At 31.4% G+C, this 12,947-nt stretch overlaps 5 protein-coding genes across 7 annotated transcripts; 3 read left to right on the top strand and 2 right to left on the bottom strand.

Moving 5' to 3' along the window:
- Positions 1-356: 356 nt before the first annotated feature.
- LOC136785059 (solute carrier family 2, facilitated glucose transporter member 10-like) lies at positions 357-3,110 on the top strand. Its single transcript, XM_066746073.1, has 5 exons — positions 357-714; positions 792-1,361; positions 1,438-1,781; positions 1,860-2,100; positions 2,183-3,110. Exons 1-5 carry the CDS (start codon positions 369-371, stop codon positions 2,428-2,430), a joined length of 1,749 nt encoding a protein of 582 aa, XP_066602170.1. The 5' UTR covers positions 357-368; the 3' UTR covers positions 2,431-3,110.
- Positions 3,111-3,350: 240 nt separating this feature from the next.
- Positions 3,351-11,626, bottom strand: LOC136785057 (uncharacterized). Its single transcript, XM_066746071.1, has 6 exons — positions 11,582-11,626; positions 8,594-8,902; positions 8,328-8,511; positions 8,041-8,234; positions 6,009-6,218; positions 3,351-5,895 (listed from the first exon to the last, which is right to left on the bottom strand). The coding sequence occupies exons 2-6, from the start codon at positions 8,796-8,798 to the stop codon at positions 3,431-3,433; spliced, it is 3,258 nt and encodes a 1,085-aa protein (XP_066602168.1). The 5' UTR covers positions 8,799-8,902; positions 11,582-11,626; the 3' UTR covers positions 3,351-3,430.
- LOC136785065 (carbohydrate sulfotransferase 9-like) lies at positions 7,023-7,984 on the top strand. Its single transcript, XM_066746083.1, has 2 exons — positions 7,023-7,156; positions 7,228-7,984. The coding sequence occupies exons 1-2, from the start codon at positions 7,023-7,025 to the stop codon at positions 7,964-7,966; spliced, it is 873 nt and encodes a 290-aa protein (XP_066602180.1). The 3' UTR covers positions 7,967-7,984.
- On the top strand, positions 9,390-11,512 carry LOC136785060 (uncharacterized). The gene is made up of 5 exons (XM_066746074.1): positions 9,390-9,679; positions 9,967-10,398; positions 10,472-10,560; positions 10,639-10,860; positions 10,939-11,512. The coding sequence occupies exons 1-5, from the start codon at positions 9,566-9,568 to the stop codon at positions 11,174-11,176; spliced, it is 1,095 nt and encodes a 364-aa protein (XP_066602171.1). The 5' UTR covers positions 9,390-9,565; the 3' UTR covers positions 11,177-11,512.
- LOC136785064 (DNA-directed RNA polymerase II subunit RPB7) lies at positions 11,526-12,673 on the bottom strand. Of its 3 annotated transcripts, none has more exons than XM_066746080.1 (7): positions 12,536-12,673; positions 12,351-12,460; positions 12,084-12,294; positions 11,950-12,015; positions 11,820-11,891; positions 11,717-11,750; positions 11,526-11,642 (listed from the first exon to the last, which is right to left on the bottom strand). In XM_066746080.1, exons 1-7 carry the CDS (start codon positions 12,545-12,547, stop codon positions 11,626-11,628), a joined length of 522 nt encoding a protein of 173 aa, XP_066602177.1. In that variant the 5' UTR covers positions 12,548-12,673; the 3' UTR covers positions 11,526-11,625. The 3 variants fall into 3 exon arrangements, with proteins under 3 accessions (XP_066602177.1, XP_066602178.1, XP_066602179.1); XM_066746081.1 differs by having other exon boundaries at positions 12,084-12,277; XM_066746082.1 differs by having other exon boundaries at positions 12,084-12,274.
- Positions 12,674-12,947: the final 274 nt, after the last annotated feature.

Raw genomic sequence — 12,947 nt, 5'->3', positions numbered from 1 at the left:
CCCTTAATTTACCCTATTTAACCCTAAACGAATTGAGAAGCTCGTTGAAGTTCTTCTTTAACGTCAGACATCGCTGTTTGTGGATTATCATCAAACCTTTATTTAGGATTTAAAATGATTTTGCCATAATCTTATTGTGAACTGATTTTCGATATCAAACATCATCAAATTTGTTTTTATATGAAATTCATACTGTTTACAAGTGTCTTTCTTAAATCTCATTTGACTACTACTGATACGGTTAAAATGGCGATTAAAGCGGAATTTACCGCACCCTTACCATAAATTGTTTCAACCAGAATAAACTTATAAGAAATTAGTCTATGAGAAAATACATTGTCATATCTGTCTGTTAGAAATTAAAAAAAATGTCAGACGAAGAGGATACTACTATATTGTTAAACAACCCAAATAAAAATGCGGAACAATTAGTAAACAATTCAAAAAACGATGATTATCAATGCATACCAGCAAGAAACTTAAGGAAACCAATTCCAAAACAAAGTGAAGCATTGACACCTTTAACATCGAGCAATCAAAGTATTTTTGTATCGTCTGTTGCTATTTTGGCTGGAGTTGCTTATGGGTCTGACATGGGCATTGGAAAATCCATTGCTCCATTAATTAAACAAGAATTTAATTTAGTATGCTTTGAAAAAGATTTTATTATTTATATATGGTTTTTGGGAGCTCTTTTTGGTGGTATTACTGGGGGTAAAAAAATTGATAAAAGTTTCAAATTATATGTAATATCATTAAAAATAATTGTAATATAATTTTTCTGTTTCTAGGAATATTTATTGATTCATATGGCAGAAGATGGATGATGATCCTTACGTTGATCTTCCTTTCATTTGGAGCAATGCTATCTGCTTTGGCAAATCATTATATTCTTCTCTTAATGGCCAGATTTATATGTGGCTACTCTGGTACAGTTTCGGCAGTGGCTCATTGTATATACTTAGCTGAAGTATCGGATATAAATAAACGTGGAAGAAATATCATGTTATATCAGTTTGGAATAGCAGTAGGCTATTTAATGTCTATAATCTCAGCAGCTCTAAAAACTATTGAATATCAATGGAGATTTTCTATGGGTATTGCTGCTGTACCTGCTTTGACAGCTTGCATTATTACTATAATATTTTTGCAAAGATCTCCAGCATTCCTTCTTTTAAAAAGAATAAATAATACTCTGTTGAAATGCTCGTCTTCCAATACAAATATGAAGAGTGCTTGGAAAACTATCATAGAAACTTTAGTAATTATGGTATTTATGTTATTATTGCAAGAAGGGGCAGGAAGACAACAAGTTTTATATTATGCTCCAAGATTATTTGCCTTACTTGGTATTTGTTCAAGTGAGTGAAATAATAGTAACCCAATCTCTAATGAACTTCATTATTTTTATACATTTCAATTTGCCAATGTTTACAGATGTTGCAAACATCACTGCCCTCATTTCTCTTGGAGTTGTCAGAGTGTTTAGCACAATGCTTTCCCTAGTAATAATTGAAAAATGTGGTCGCCGTACAGCATTGATAACTTCTGCTACTATTTGCATGACAACAATATCACTGTTGTCTTTGCTAGCTACTATTGATAGAGGGGACGATACTTTAGGGTATGTAAGTAACTGTTATACTGATGAACAAACCGATTTAAAAGTATTCAATTCGATCCCTACTGGATCACCACCGCCTTTTCCTCTACTGCCAACGCCACTTGCTGCGGTGGCACCGAGTCCAGAAACTTGGACACAGATCAAATCATCGTGCGAGGTAACATAAACTTTAAATTTATTTTTATCGTTATATAATAATTTTTAATAATATTAATTAAAACACAATAAATTTTAGATGCAAAATGTTGCTACTTCAGATGGGCTTACCGGTGGTTTACGTTTCCTGGCTATCATAACATTACTGGTGTATGAGGCAGCATTTGCTTTAGGTCTTGGCCCTGTCCCTTTTTTGAACTTGAGTGAAGTCTTTCCAGCCGCTTATAGGGGAAAATGTATGAGTGCCGCTACGTGTATCGCAGGTGTCTTTGTTTGGTCTTTTCATATCAACAGCAATGAATCAGTTGTTACTATGGCTAGTTAGTATAAATTCTTAGAATAAATCATTTCCTATATAGCTTTAACTATCAAGAGATTAAATTAATTACGAATTATTTTCAGAATCATTGACTTTGGCTGGCTCCTATCTGGTCTACAGCTTTATCTGCCTTGTAACCATATTCTATGTATTTCTTGTAATACCCGAAACAAAAGGAAAGTCTTTGCACCAAGTAGCTCAAGAGTTGAGAAAAATATCTTTGAGCAGTCGAGTATGCAGCAATTTACGAAGTCTGCCAATTATTTGTCATACAAAATGGATAAAAAAATATGATAGTAATCCCAGCAGTGGACAAAGTACACTTATCTAAACAAATTCCTCGATATTCTTTTTTATGTATGTTATTTTTTACAAAATCTTTTAATATAAGCTTTCATAAAAATCTTCATTCAGACATTAATAACTCTTCAGGCAAGATTATTCCATAACATAAAAAATATTATTATAAATATATGTATAGGGATATCCAGTAATTTACTTATTCCCTATTTTATTTTATATACAAATAAGTGCAAAACTATTTATTATTTTAAGAAACCGTATTCACTTGAAAAAGTTTTTTGAATTATTGTAAAATAGGATTATTTTTTTGGTTTCTGACTCAAGACTGATCGAGGTATTTAATTTCTATCTATTAAAAAAAAAAAAAAAATTTATCGTTGTTAGATTGATTTGTAAAAATCTTCCGATACAATCAGATAGAACTTATTTCTCGCGTAACGGAAATTATTTATGACTCAATCTAATGGTTAAGTGCAAATCTATTATTGATTTTTCTTTTATTGATTTTCTGTATATTAGAGGAGTCCTTTGAAATGTAAGGATAATCTTATTGTTCAAATACTGATGTTTAAGTAGTATTGCATGTCAGTAGAATTGTTGAGATCTACTTGTAATAGAAAATAGATATCAGAATTATGTATTTTATAGAAAAATTTTTATTTTATACGCTGCAACTGTATATATAAAAAAACAATCATACGTAAAGTACTTATATAATATGTATAATGTTAGATTGTAAAAATCTATACTTATATAGTATGTAATCCTTTCCTCTCTCTCTCTCTCTCTCTCTCTCTCTCTCTCTCTCTCTCTCTCTCTATTTACATATTTAATAACTCTACAAATTTTGCAAAGTTATCAAATAATACTTGCATAGGAAAGTTAAAAAGTCGAAATAAAATATCATAAATCCTTGTATGTAGAAATGGACGGAATATATCACTTTTCCTTTTCATCGTTTATCTTTTTATAAAAAATAACCTATATAAAAAAATATATATCACTTTTAAGAGATCCTTACTTTACAGTTAATTTTTTTTACTCCAACTGAGAAGTTTCGAAGGCGAAAGAGCTTGCTCCAGAAAAACATGCCTCCTCTCTTTCAAATCGAGAGAAACGCGAAAGAATTTCTCATTTTCATAAATCTTATCGTTGTTCTCTATATTCTCGTAATTCTGATCGCTGATATGCTTGGAATTAACAACAGGCACTAGATTTTCTTTGTTAAGCGTACAGTGTATATTAGATGACTTTTGCATTGTAATATCTAAATTATCGTTCGATTGTTGTCCCTCAACACGATTTGCACTGACCACATAAACGAGACGTGATTTTGGTTCGAATTTTTCTTTCAACGATGAGAATTTTCTTTTAGGGTAATTGAAAACTTTTTTACTCTTTTCATAAGGCGACGTGCTTCCGGTACTAAAAGAGTATAAGCTTGATAACTGACTCTTAGTTTTCGCCAGAGAAAAATTCGGTTTTGCGTCCGTCGAGTCTCCTAATTTTTTGTTATCATAGCTCGATTGTTCCAGTAAAACATTTCGGGCATTTTGAACTTTTTCGTTAACCAAGGGACACATATCAACATACAAATCATTTTCATTAGAAATCAGCTCCTCGTTACTATCTGTCATAGCCTCGTGCTTCATTAACTTTGTCCTGTTTCCCAAAATCGGTGAATCAGAGAGAATTGCATTGATAAGTGGGGTCTTCTTAACAGACTTGATAGATTTGCATCGTATCAATTCGCGTATAGCGTCAAGTTCGCATTTCCTTCTTAAAAACGAAGAAGATCTTTCGAGCTGATTACTTTCCTGACAGGAAATTTGACTGAGATCATTCTTAAATAAAACTTTAACAAGCTGAGATCCCCTGAAAGTCCTGCAATCATCATCCCACGGAGATTCAGTTCTGTGGTAAACGTGCCTAGGAGAATTTTCAGCCGTACACTGCCTGATCTGATCGATGGTGCTAACCAGAGTGCTGAAGGAATTTTGGGACGATACAGACTTTAGTCTAGAGTCGTTCGATATAACTGAATCCTCGCGTTCTTCCAGAATCGTATCAAGTGCCAGCATTCCATCCTTGTCGTCTATTAGCACTGGCCTGCCAATGAATAGACTGGTGTCTTCTCGAGTAATTGATGTATCGTTGAATGTCTGACAAGGCTCCACCAAGTCATAAGTAAGAGTATCCAAATAATCATCATGTTTAGATCTGATCAAATCCTTCATGGAACAAGTGATGCAGGTGGCATCGGAGTAATCAGAACTGAAAGTGGTCCCAGTCGTACTCGTTAAGGTATCTCTGCGCCTGTCCCTAACTACGCTATCGTCATGGTAGTAGGTTTCTATATCCGTGTATCCTTTCCACGATCGAATACACCAGGGCGGTCTGGCAACTCCTAAAGGACAAACGTTTTCGTAATCATGAATCGACGTCACATGGCTCATAGTTTCTTCTTTTTGTTGAAAATCCTTTGATAACAAATCCTTTTTGTTTTTAAATGTTAATATCGGACATACAATTATCTCTTCGCTGCTATCCTCCAGCTCTGGTTCTTCTTTATATTCATCAGTTTGATTCTTTTCAACGTCGATGATAAGTTGAGCCAATGAGCAAATTCCTCTCCTTCGTTGTGAAGACAGTGTACTTGGCTCTCTCTCTAAATTTTCCACGCGAATCTCCAAATCCGTATTATCCTTCTTCTGAGATTCTGATTCGCTTCTGAAGCTTATACTCTCCTCGAACTCATGACTCTGCACTACTTGGTCCTTTTCAATTTCACGATGTTGACAAACTCCAACTGTATCGTCTATGGAATCGCTACCTACTATATTTACAAGTAAGGATTGTTTATCAGCAGTCATCTCTTGATTAGACTTTAGATATAATTCCGAGAAATTTCCTATTTCCACAGGCGTTCCAACATTTTTCTGAGATAAATTTGTAGATTTTACAGTCTCCACACACTTTGGTGACAATTCTGCGGACTTCGATGTTACCACCACGGGTGTTCCAGGGCATCTCTGTGTTAGATTTGTAGTCTTTGAAGAACTTGGAGTACCAAGGCGCGATTGCTTCAGCGATCTTGGTCCACGGTCTGTATTCATGGGAGCTTCGGAATCTTCTTTTACACGATTCCGATAAGAGCGTGATGGGTGAAATTGGTAATAATAGAAAATCATGCTAGCCAGACCTATTACCATTCCACTGATCACCGCTATTATTACGGCAATTAAAGTATCGCCAGAGATAATCGAGTCTTCAAAGTACAGCAAATAAGCAATGACAAAGGTGACATTCTGCGTAACGATCAATGAATAAAATATCAATACCCTGTATCGTGATTTTCCTTCGCGTAAATTAAAGAAATCAAAACAATAAATTAATCCTATGATACAATTAAAAATTCTTTCCTCCCACATGGTGGTACAAAAATCCGTTTTGTGGAAAATTACCCAAATCGTCATCGAGAGCCAATGTAAGCCTGTAACAAAAAAAAAATGATTTTAAACATTTTGGATGTAAAAAAATAAGTGCGAATTTAAATAGCTCTCTTATTTCTTTAACAAAAGAATAAATTCTAAAGTCTTTATTTACCGAAAAACAGTAGGAACCATTCTCTAATACAAATCAGCAGCAATGTCAATACGATAATTCGAGATGTAAGCATTCCAACGTGCCAAGTTGTTTGTAAAATCAACACAAACCAAGAAATATGCTGGGCTTCGTGATTGCTGCTGTATGCGGCCTTAGTGTGTGTGACGATGGACCAAATTAATGAAGAAAATGAAGCGACGACCGACGCACCTGCAAATTAAATAAAATTAATGAATAAATTCTTGAAATTTTCTGTTATAGTCACACGTTAAAGTTCCTGTTGGAGACCGTCCCCCATGACTTATTTTTAGTACCGGCTTTAAAGCCATTGCTCTTGTTTCGAGTTAGATGTATATATTTTTGATTCTTAAAATAGCATTACATAGAAATTACATTCGTTGTCTATATAACACCCCCGCCGCGTACGGAACGAACAAACAGTGAAAATAATATTTAACGTAACAACCAAATATTCCATTAAATAAATTAATAGTGTAAGGAATGTTTGATTAAATAATTTTCTTTTATTTAACACATCAAATTTTATTTCAAGCATTTTTCTCTTTGCTGGGATCAACGTGATTGACAGTTTCCTATCTCGAGCATCCTCGTAAGATAAAACTATCTTATCCCGCGGCATATTTCAACTATAGTTCTCTCATCGTGGTAGTTTTCGGTGCATCTTTGGGGGTTCTGTATGCTTAATAAACTAATTTTTAACTCTAAGTTATAAATTTATTAAACAAAAACAAAATGTCAGTTTTTATTCAATTAAAAAAGGAAGAATACCTTAAGCGAAAATTTAGTTTAAGTAAATATAAAGTATACGCTTTGCAACTAACATTGGTTTTGATAACGATTTTTGTGCTGTATATAACATTTATTACGCATATGCAAGGTGAAAGTTTAGTAAAAAAAGTGTCAAGTGTAAATGTGCGATTAACTTCAATAAATTACGAACGAAAACAAAAGCAAATAAGGAATAAAATTAGCAGTAAGATTGATTTCAAATTAATGACTGATTTTTTCATGGATTCTAAGAGAGCAGAGTTGGAAGAGAGGAGAAACACTATGGCAAAATATTGCAAAAAATTTAATGAGACAGACAAAAATCTGGATGATATCCTATCAAATATAATTATAGACAAGTAAGTACAACAAACTTATAAAGTTTAACAAAACATTTTCATACAGATAAGATATTTTTTCTTTATTATAGAAAACACAATATTTCATGGTGTCCAATTTATAAAGCTGCAAGCTCTACTTGGATGAAAAACTTTGCTGTTTTAGGAGGTATTTTATCCAAACCAATTATAAAATTACTCAAAGAGAACAAAGTAGCACTCAATGTTTTAGTGAAGCAAACATTTTCACATGTGTTGGTTAACAATGCTACTGTCACATTAAGTGAATTGGAAGACACAAGAAAAATTTTAATTGTTAGGCATCCATTAGAGCGCCTATTATCCGCATACAGAGATAAATTAGAGAATATGATCAATCGCGAGTATTACTATAAACGATTTGGTCGCTACATTGCATATAAATATCATGAATCTAGAAAAGAAAATGAAACAAGCTTGGAACCAACCTTTAAAGAATTTTTACAATATATAGTGGATGAAAAATATTTTGATGAACATTGGGCACCATATTACAGTACATGTATTCCATGTACTATAAATTATGATTTTATTTTAAAACTGGAAACCCTTGATGAAGATGAAAAATTCCTTATTCAAGAAACTGGATTAGTATATGAACTAGATTTACATGAAGTAAGTAAAGTAAAAAATTCTAATCCTAATGGCATCACCAATGAAGAAGTAGTTGTGAAATATCTCAAAAATATACCTGCATCTTTGTTGCAAAAATTGGACAAGATTTATGACAAGGACTTTAAATTATTTAATTATGAATCATCTCAACAATATTTAATGAAAAACCAAACTTGATGAGAAAAATTCACATTATTCTCAATCACGATTTCAAGAGACTGCTGAAATAAAAGAAGATAAAAAAATCTTACAAATCCAAGGTGGTGCATGGTGCAGCATGGTCATTATATAGAGTTGTAGAATTAATTGTGGCAGTGCTCCAATAAAAGACTCAAATAAATGCAGCATGCAAATATCACTTTCTTGCCTATGAACCCAATTCTTCTCCTTGACATAAGCTTTATTCTTCAAGGAGTGAACTGCTGCGCATAGCAATGTCAAATATCTATAAATGAAAATTATCTCATTTGTAAAAGAAAACAAATAATATATCAACTACGAAAGGTTTTATATAATTTAATGATAGAGATCAATGTACCTCTGTAATACTCCTAAAAATAGGAAGTGGAGTATCCAATATATATTTGTGAGGGATCCTTCGCTGTAGTGCCATCGCAAACTAAATAACTGAATAATACTGCCTGTTACTAATACAAGAGCCATCGTAACATAGGCCCAGGTTTCATGGCCCCACAAAAAATACTCCACAATCACAATGCTATCTATGAAGTGAAATCAAAGATGAAAATGAAAAATAAACATTCAAAGCATTCACTGGACTATAGATGTTTCTTTATTTATTACCTGTCACGACATTCGCAGCAAAGATACTGGTAGAAAAGACATAAAAGAATAGATCTGAGATCCTAAATTGGTAATAATGATTTTTTTTACGAATTATTGAGGGTTTTTCGTCATTTTTAGCTAACTCTTCGCTAGGGACGTTACTGTGTTTTGACTCTGCCGCCGCCATTTTCCCAGCCATTCGCACTATGCCATTCTCCACCATTCATAGATTTCTTATCTACAGGGTGATCGAATGGTAGTCGGAGCGGAGACCGGAGTCTCCCGATGCAGCGTGGTGGTTTACCACTTCCCTTGCAATCGGAGCAGCTATAATTGTTTTATTTATTTTATTTAAAAATACAAAAATAGATTTATATAGCTTTTTAAAGAAAATTCATTATAAAAGTATATATTCATTATATGGCTCCATCATTTTTTAACTTCGAATACGAGCTTGACATATAACATATATGTATTAAACTTCAAAATAATATGTAAAAATGTAGATTTTATATTTCAAACACTAATATATAACATTTGATCTGCAATCATAAAAAAGCTTTAAATTTACAAAGCATTATGAATTGAATAAACTTATTAATGACTTTAATGTAATCAAATATTTAACATAATTAAGCTATGTAAGGTGATATTTAATGTTTGTATCTGTTTTGAATTTGAACATTGCAGTTTTTGAATACCATTTATATATTGTAATATCAGTGATAAACTATATGCAGTCGTATGGTGGCTAAATGTAGTTGTATAGAGTAAAATCTTACCAATACGAATACAGAGTACAGACCTACATATATGTATGTTACATACTTACTGCTTTAACTACTTGCTTGCCAAGAAGCAGAAAAGCAATAAGCAAATCGGCTAAGCGCTGACCATGCATTTGAGGTTCTATAAGCTGTGGGAATTTATTTATTGCATTTAATCGACTCTGTTACATTTTTTCACGAAGTTTTTAAGAAAATCATCAAAATGTCATTGTGTATTCGTACAATTTCCAATAAGTTTGCACCATTCGCTAATACGCGAAAACCAGTAGCGCAAATAGACCGTCAGCTGGCAAAACCATCAACATTTCTCGAAGAAGTAAGACAATATAATGAAAATAAATTTTTTTTCCATAATTGAACCATAAGACTGTTAAAAAAACAATTACTATAAAAATTCTATGGATTCTTTCTATACAATCAGTATAATGACATACTGTTTCTGGATATGCCGATTTTCCTAACCTAAAAATACTTACATAATACATTTTGATTAGGAGAAATTTTCAATTCAACTATAAATATAAAATATTAATTTATTGTTTCTGTAAATCTATTTTATTTTTAAGGTTTTATAGAAAGTTAAGAATAAACGTAATTCTATAGTTTCTAGGTACAAAAGTAACTCTGGACAATAAAGGACAAACTGGAGTTATTAATACAACTGTTTCTTGTACAGTACAGCAAAGGTCTCTTGCAAAGCTGAATTTATTAAAAATTCCATCAAATCAGCACAAATTGCTTGTTGATCAGAACAATTTGCTACAGGCTCAGCTTTTAAAATATCCTGAGCACAGACCTAATCGAATAAATATTTTAAATGAGTATTTTCCTTATGGAAGTAATAGTGGTTTAGTATGGAATATGTTTGAGAAGAAAGAATATGAATTAAGAGCTGTAAATTTTGTTAAAGATGGTAATCCTATTTTAAATGAAAGCAGCAACCAGTATAAAAAGGTACAAAAAAATGATAAGCAAATTCCTGGCAGACCTTCGGAAGAACAATTAGAAACAGTATTTAATGTACTCAGTACAGATGTAAGCTTTGATTATCCTATGATAAACATTATTGTAAATTAATTATTTAATAAGTAAACTTAATTGATTTCAGCTTCCAGCCTTATTTGTAAAATCAGTTAATTATGAAATTTATCACAATGATATAATATTTATTAATAATATTAATGGTTCTGTTACAAAGTAAGTATTTAAGATTTAGTGCAGCTATTTAATTTGCTATTACTTTACTAAAAAACTGTTCTGTTGAATTTTTCTTAGTGGCTTGGTTAATTATGCAAAACAAATAATATGGCTGAAAATAGTGGGCCACATAAAATTTGCACATGTTAAAAAGGAACTGATAAAAATAACAAAACATCCTGAGGATGGTGTCATTAAAGTAAGATGGCGCATCAGAGGTGTTTCAGGAACTAAAGTCATGTTTACATTTTGGAAATTCAATATTTTTAAATTGAGAGATCAAATTAAAGAGTTGGAAGTGTAAGATATGATCCATTAACTATTAAGGAAAACCATTAATCAATTTGAATAAATGAAGTAATATATTCAAATTTTTAGGTGGTATGATGGATTCTCAACATATTATGTTGGTAGCGATGGCAAAGTTTATAAACACGTCGTTGATAAAATGATGCCTGATGATAATCCTGTAATTGATAGTAAGGCAGCTATAGCTCCAAAACTGGCTCTTTTCTCGGCACTTGCCTATTTTAATGGATACAGTATAAATAGCTTAATGTCAAAATTAAAGTTTCCCAACATTGATTTTAGGATAAAAAGAAAATTAGTTGAATAATTCTAATCAAACAGACCATGAATTTGCAAATTTTATTACAGTGTATTCGCAGCGGCATCACATCAAGAAATGTCAAATGATTTTTTAAATTAAATTTGTATTTTACAGATATACTCTGTTTAGATAAAAATAATTTATTTGTTTATGTTCCTAATTGATTATAGCTAGAGTTCCTAAATGAATTAATTCTAATTTCAGAGCATTTTTAAGAATATAAAACAAGGAAATTTAATGAATTTGTTACTTTTAATGATTTATGGATATAACGAAAAACTATTTGTTGTTTCTTCCTTCATTTTAAATATAACAGTTTTGTTTAGCAAATATGAAGTGTTACTGCATGGAAATAAAATGTTATTCATGAAGTTTTTTCAATTCTAATGAAAAATTATACTTAACATATACTTTTGACTCCCTTTGAATGTATGCTTGTTTCCTTTCAAGATCAGCTAATTACACACAAGTCCTATCAAAAAAGGAAAAATGTATTTATACTCTCTTAATAACTACATGTAAGGAATAAATAGTAAAATATATTACCGAGATAATCATCCATTAATGTTCCAATAGCAAACTGAAAGAATATTAACGAATGTTTAATGATAGAACTGATTTAATTAATTAATACTTAAAAATAACTAACAATTCCTGTGGCATCAACTCTAGTTCCAACAATTTTTAATCGAATTTCATCATCTGCCTGAATTATTACATCCTGAAAAACCAGCAAATATAAGTTAAATTATTATTTAGTTAAGAGCAAACAATTTTACCTCTTCTTTTGATTTGTAACACGGCGGATTAACATTTGGACAGAATTGCATATCTGCAGGTATAGACTAAAGAAAAAATAATAAGTGATTATTATTTTATGATAAATGCTACAGAAAGTACTTTATATCCTTACATGATGAGACACAAAACATTGTAGAGGACCAATTTCAGCAAACATTCCAACCTTGTTCACTTGTGTAACAATGGCATCTAATACTTCTCCTTTAAATGGTCTAAAAACTATTGCTTTGTATTTCACTGGATAAACAACAAATCCTTGACCAGGCTGAATTATTCCTGACCCTATATTATCTATTGTTGTAACTGCTACAACAAAGCCATATCTAAAATGTTGAAATTAAGAAACTGTGTTTAATTCATTGTTATAATATCTACTTACTTCCCTGTACAGGTTCCTTCCACTTCAGTATACAACTTTTGCTTAACTGTATCCAACAATTGTGGCCCAAAATATCTTGGATGCAATAAAATTTCATGTTCCAATGAAATCTAGCACATAAAATTTTATCTTTTTAAAAAATATGCTATATAATGACTTAACGAATACAATAAAAATTCACTCACATGATAAAACATTTTTCAGTATAAAAAATATAAATAAATATTCACACAATACTTTGTTTCCTTAGACCTTAACCCTTGTTTGTTGATATTTGGTAACATAACCTCAAAATTAGCCAAAAAGAGTATGTTATGCCGGGCAATGTGCTGCCATCAAGCAAAGAAATTATGAACAATTTGAAAATTTTAAATATGCTAAAGAAGAAAAGGGATCTATAATAAATTTATCTTATAAATTAAAGCTTACAGTAAAAATCATAGGAAATAAAACTTAATATTTTTCCAATTTTTATATTTGAACAAAAACTATATGTATATATAAAATTAAAAAGTCTCTCTCTTTCTCTCTCTTACAAACACACATACGCACACACACAAACTCACAAAATGAAGATTTTTATACCATTTCCTATTG

The sequence above is a fragment of the Prorops nasuta genome, unplaced genomic scaffold (assembly GCF_024137725.1).
Source record: "Prorops nasuta isolate Cenicafe-Biocafe unplaced genomic scaffold, Cenicafe_Pnas_1.2 PNAS00144, whole genome shotgun sequence".
In the NCBI taxonomy this organism is placed as follows: Eukaryota; Metazoa; Arthropoda; class Insecta; order Hymenoptera; family Bethylidae; genus Prorops; species Prorops nasuta.
The sequence above is the reverse complement of the archived record's forward strand: the minus strand, read 5'-3'. Positions and strand labels throughout refer to the sequence as shown.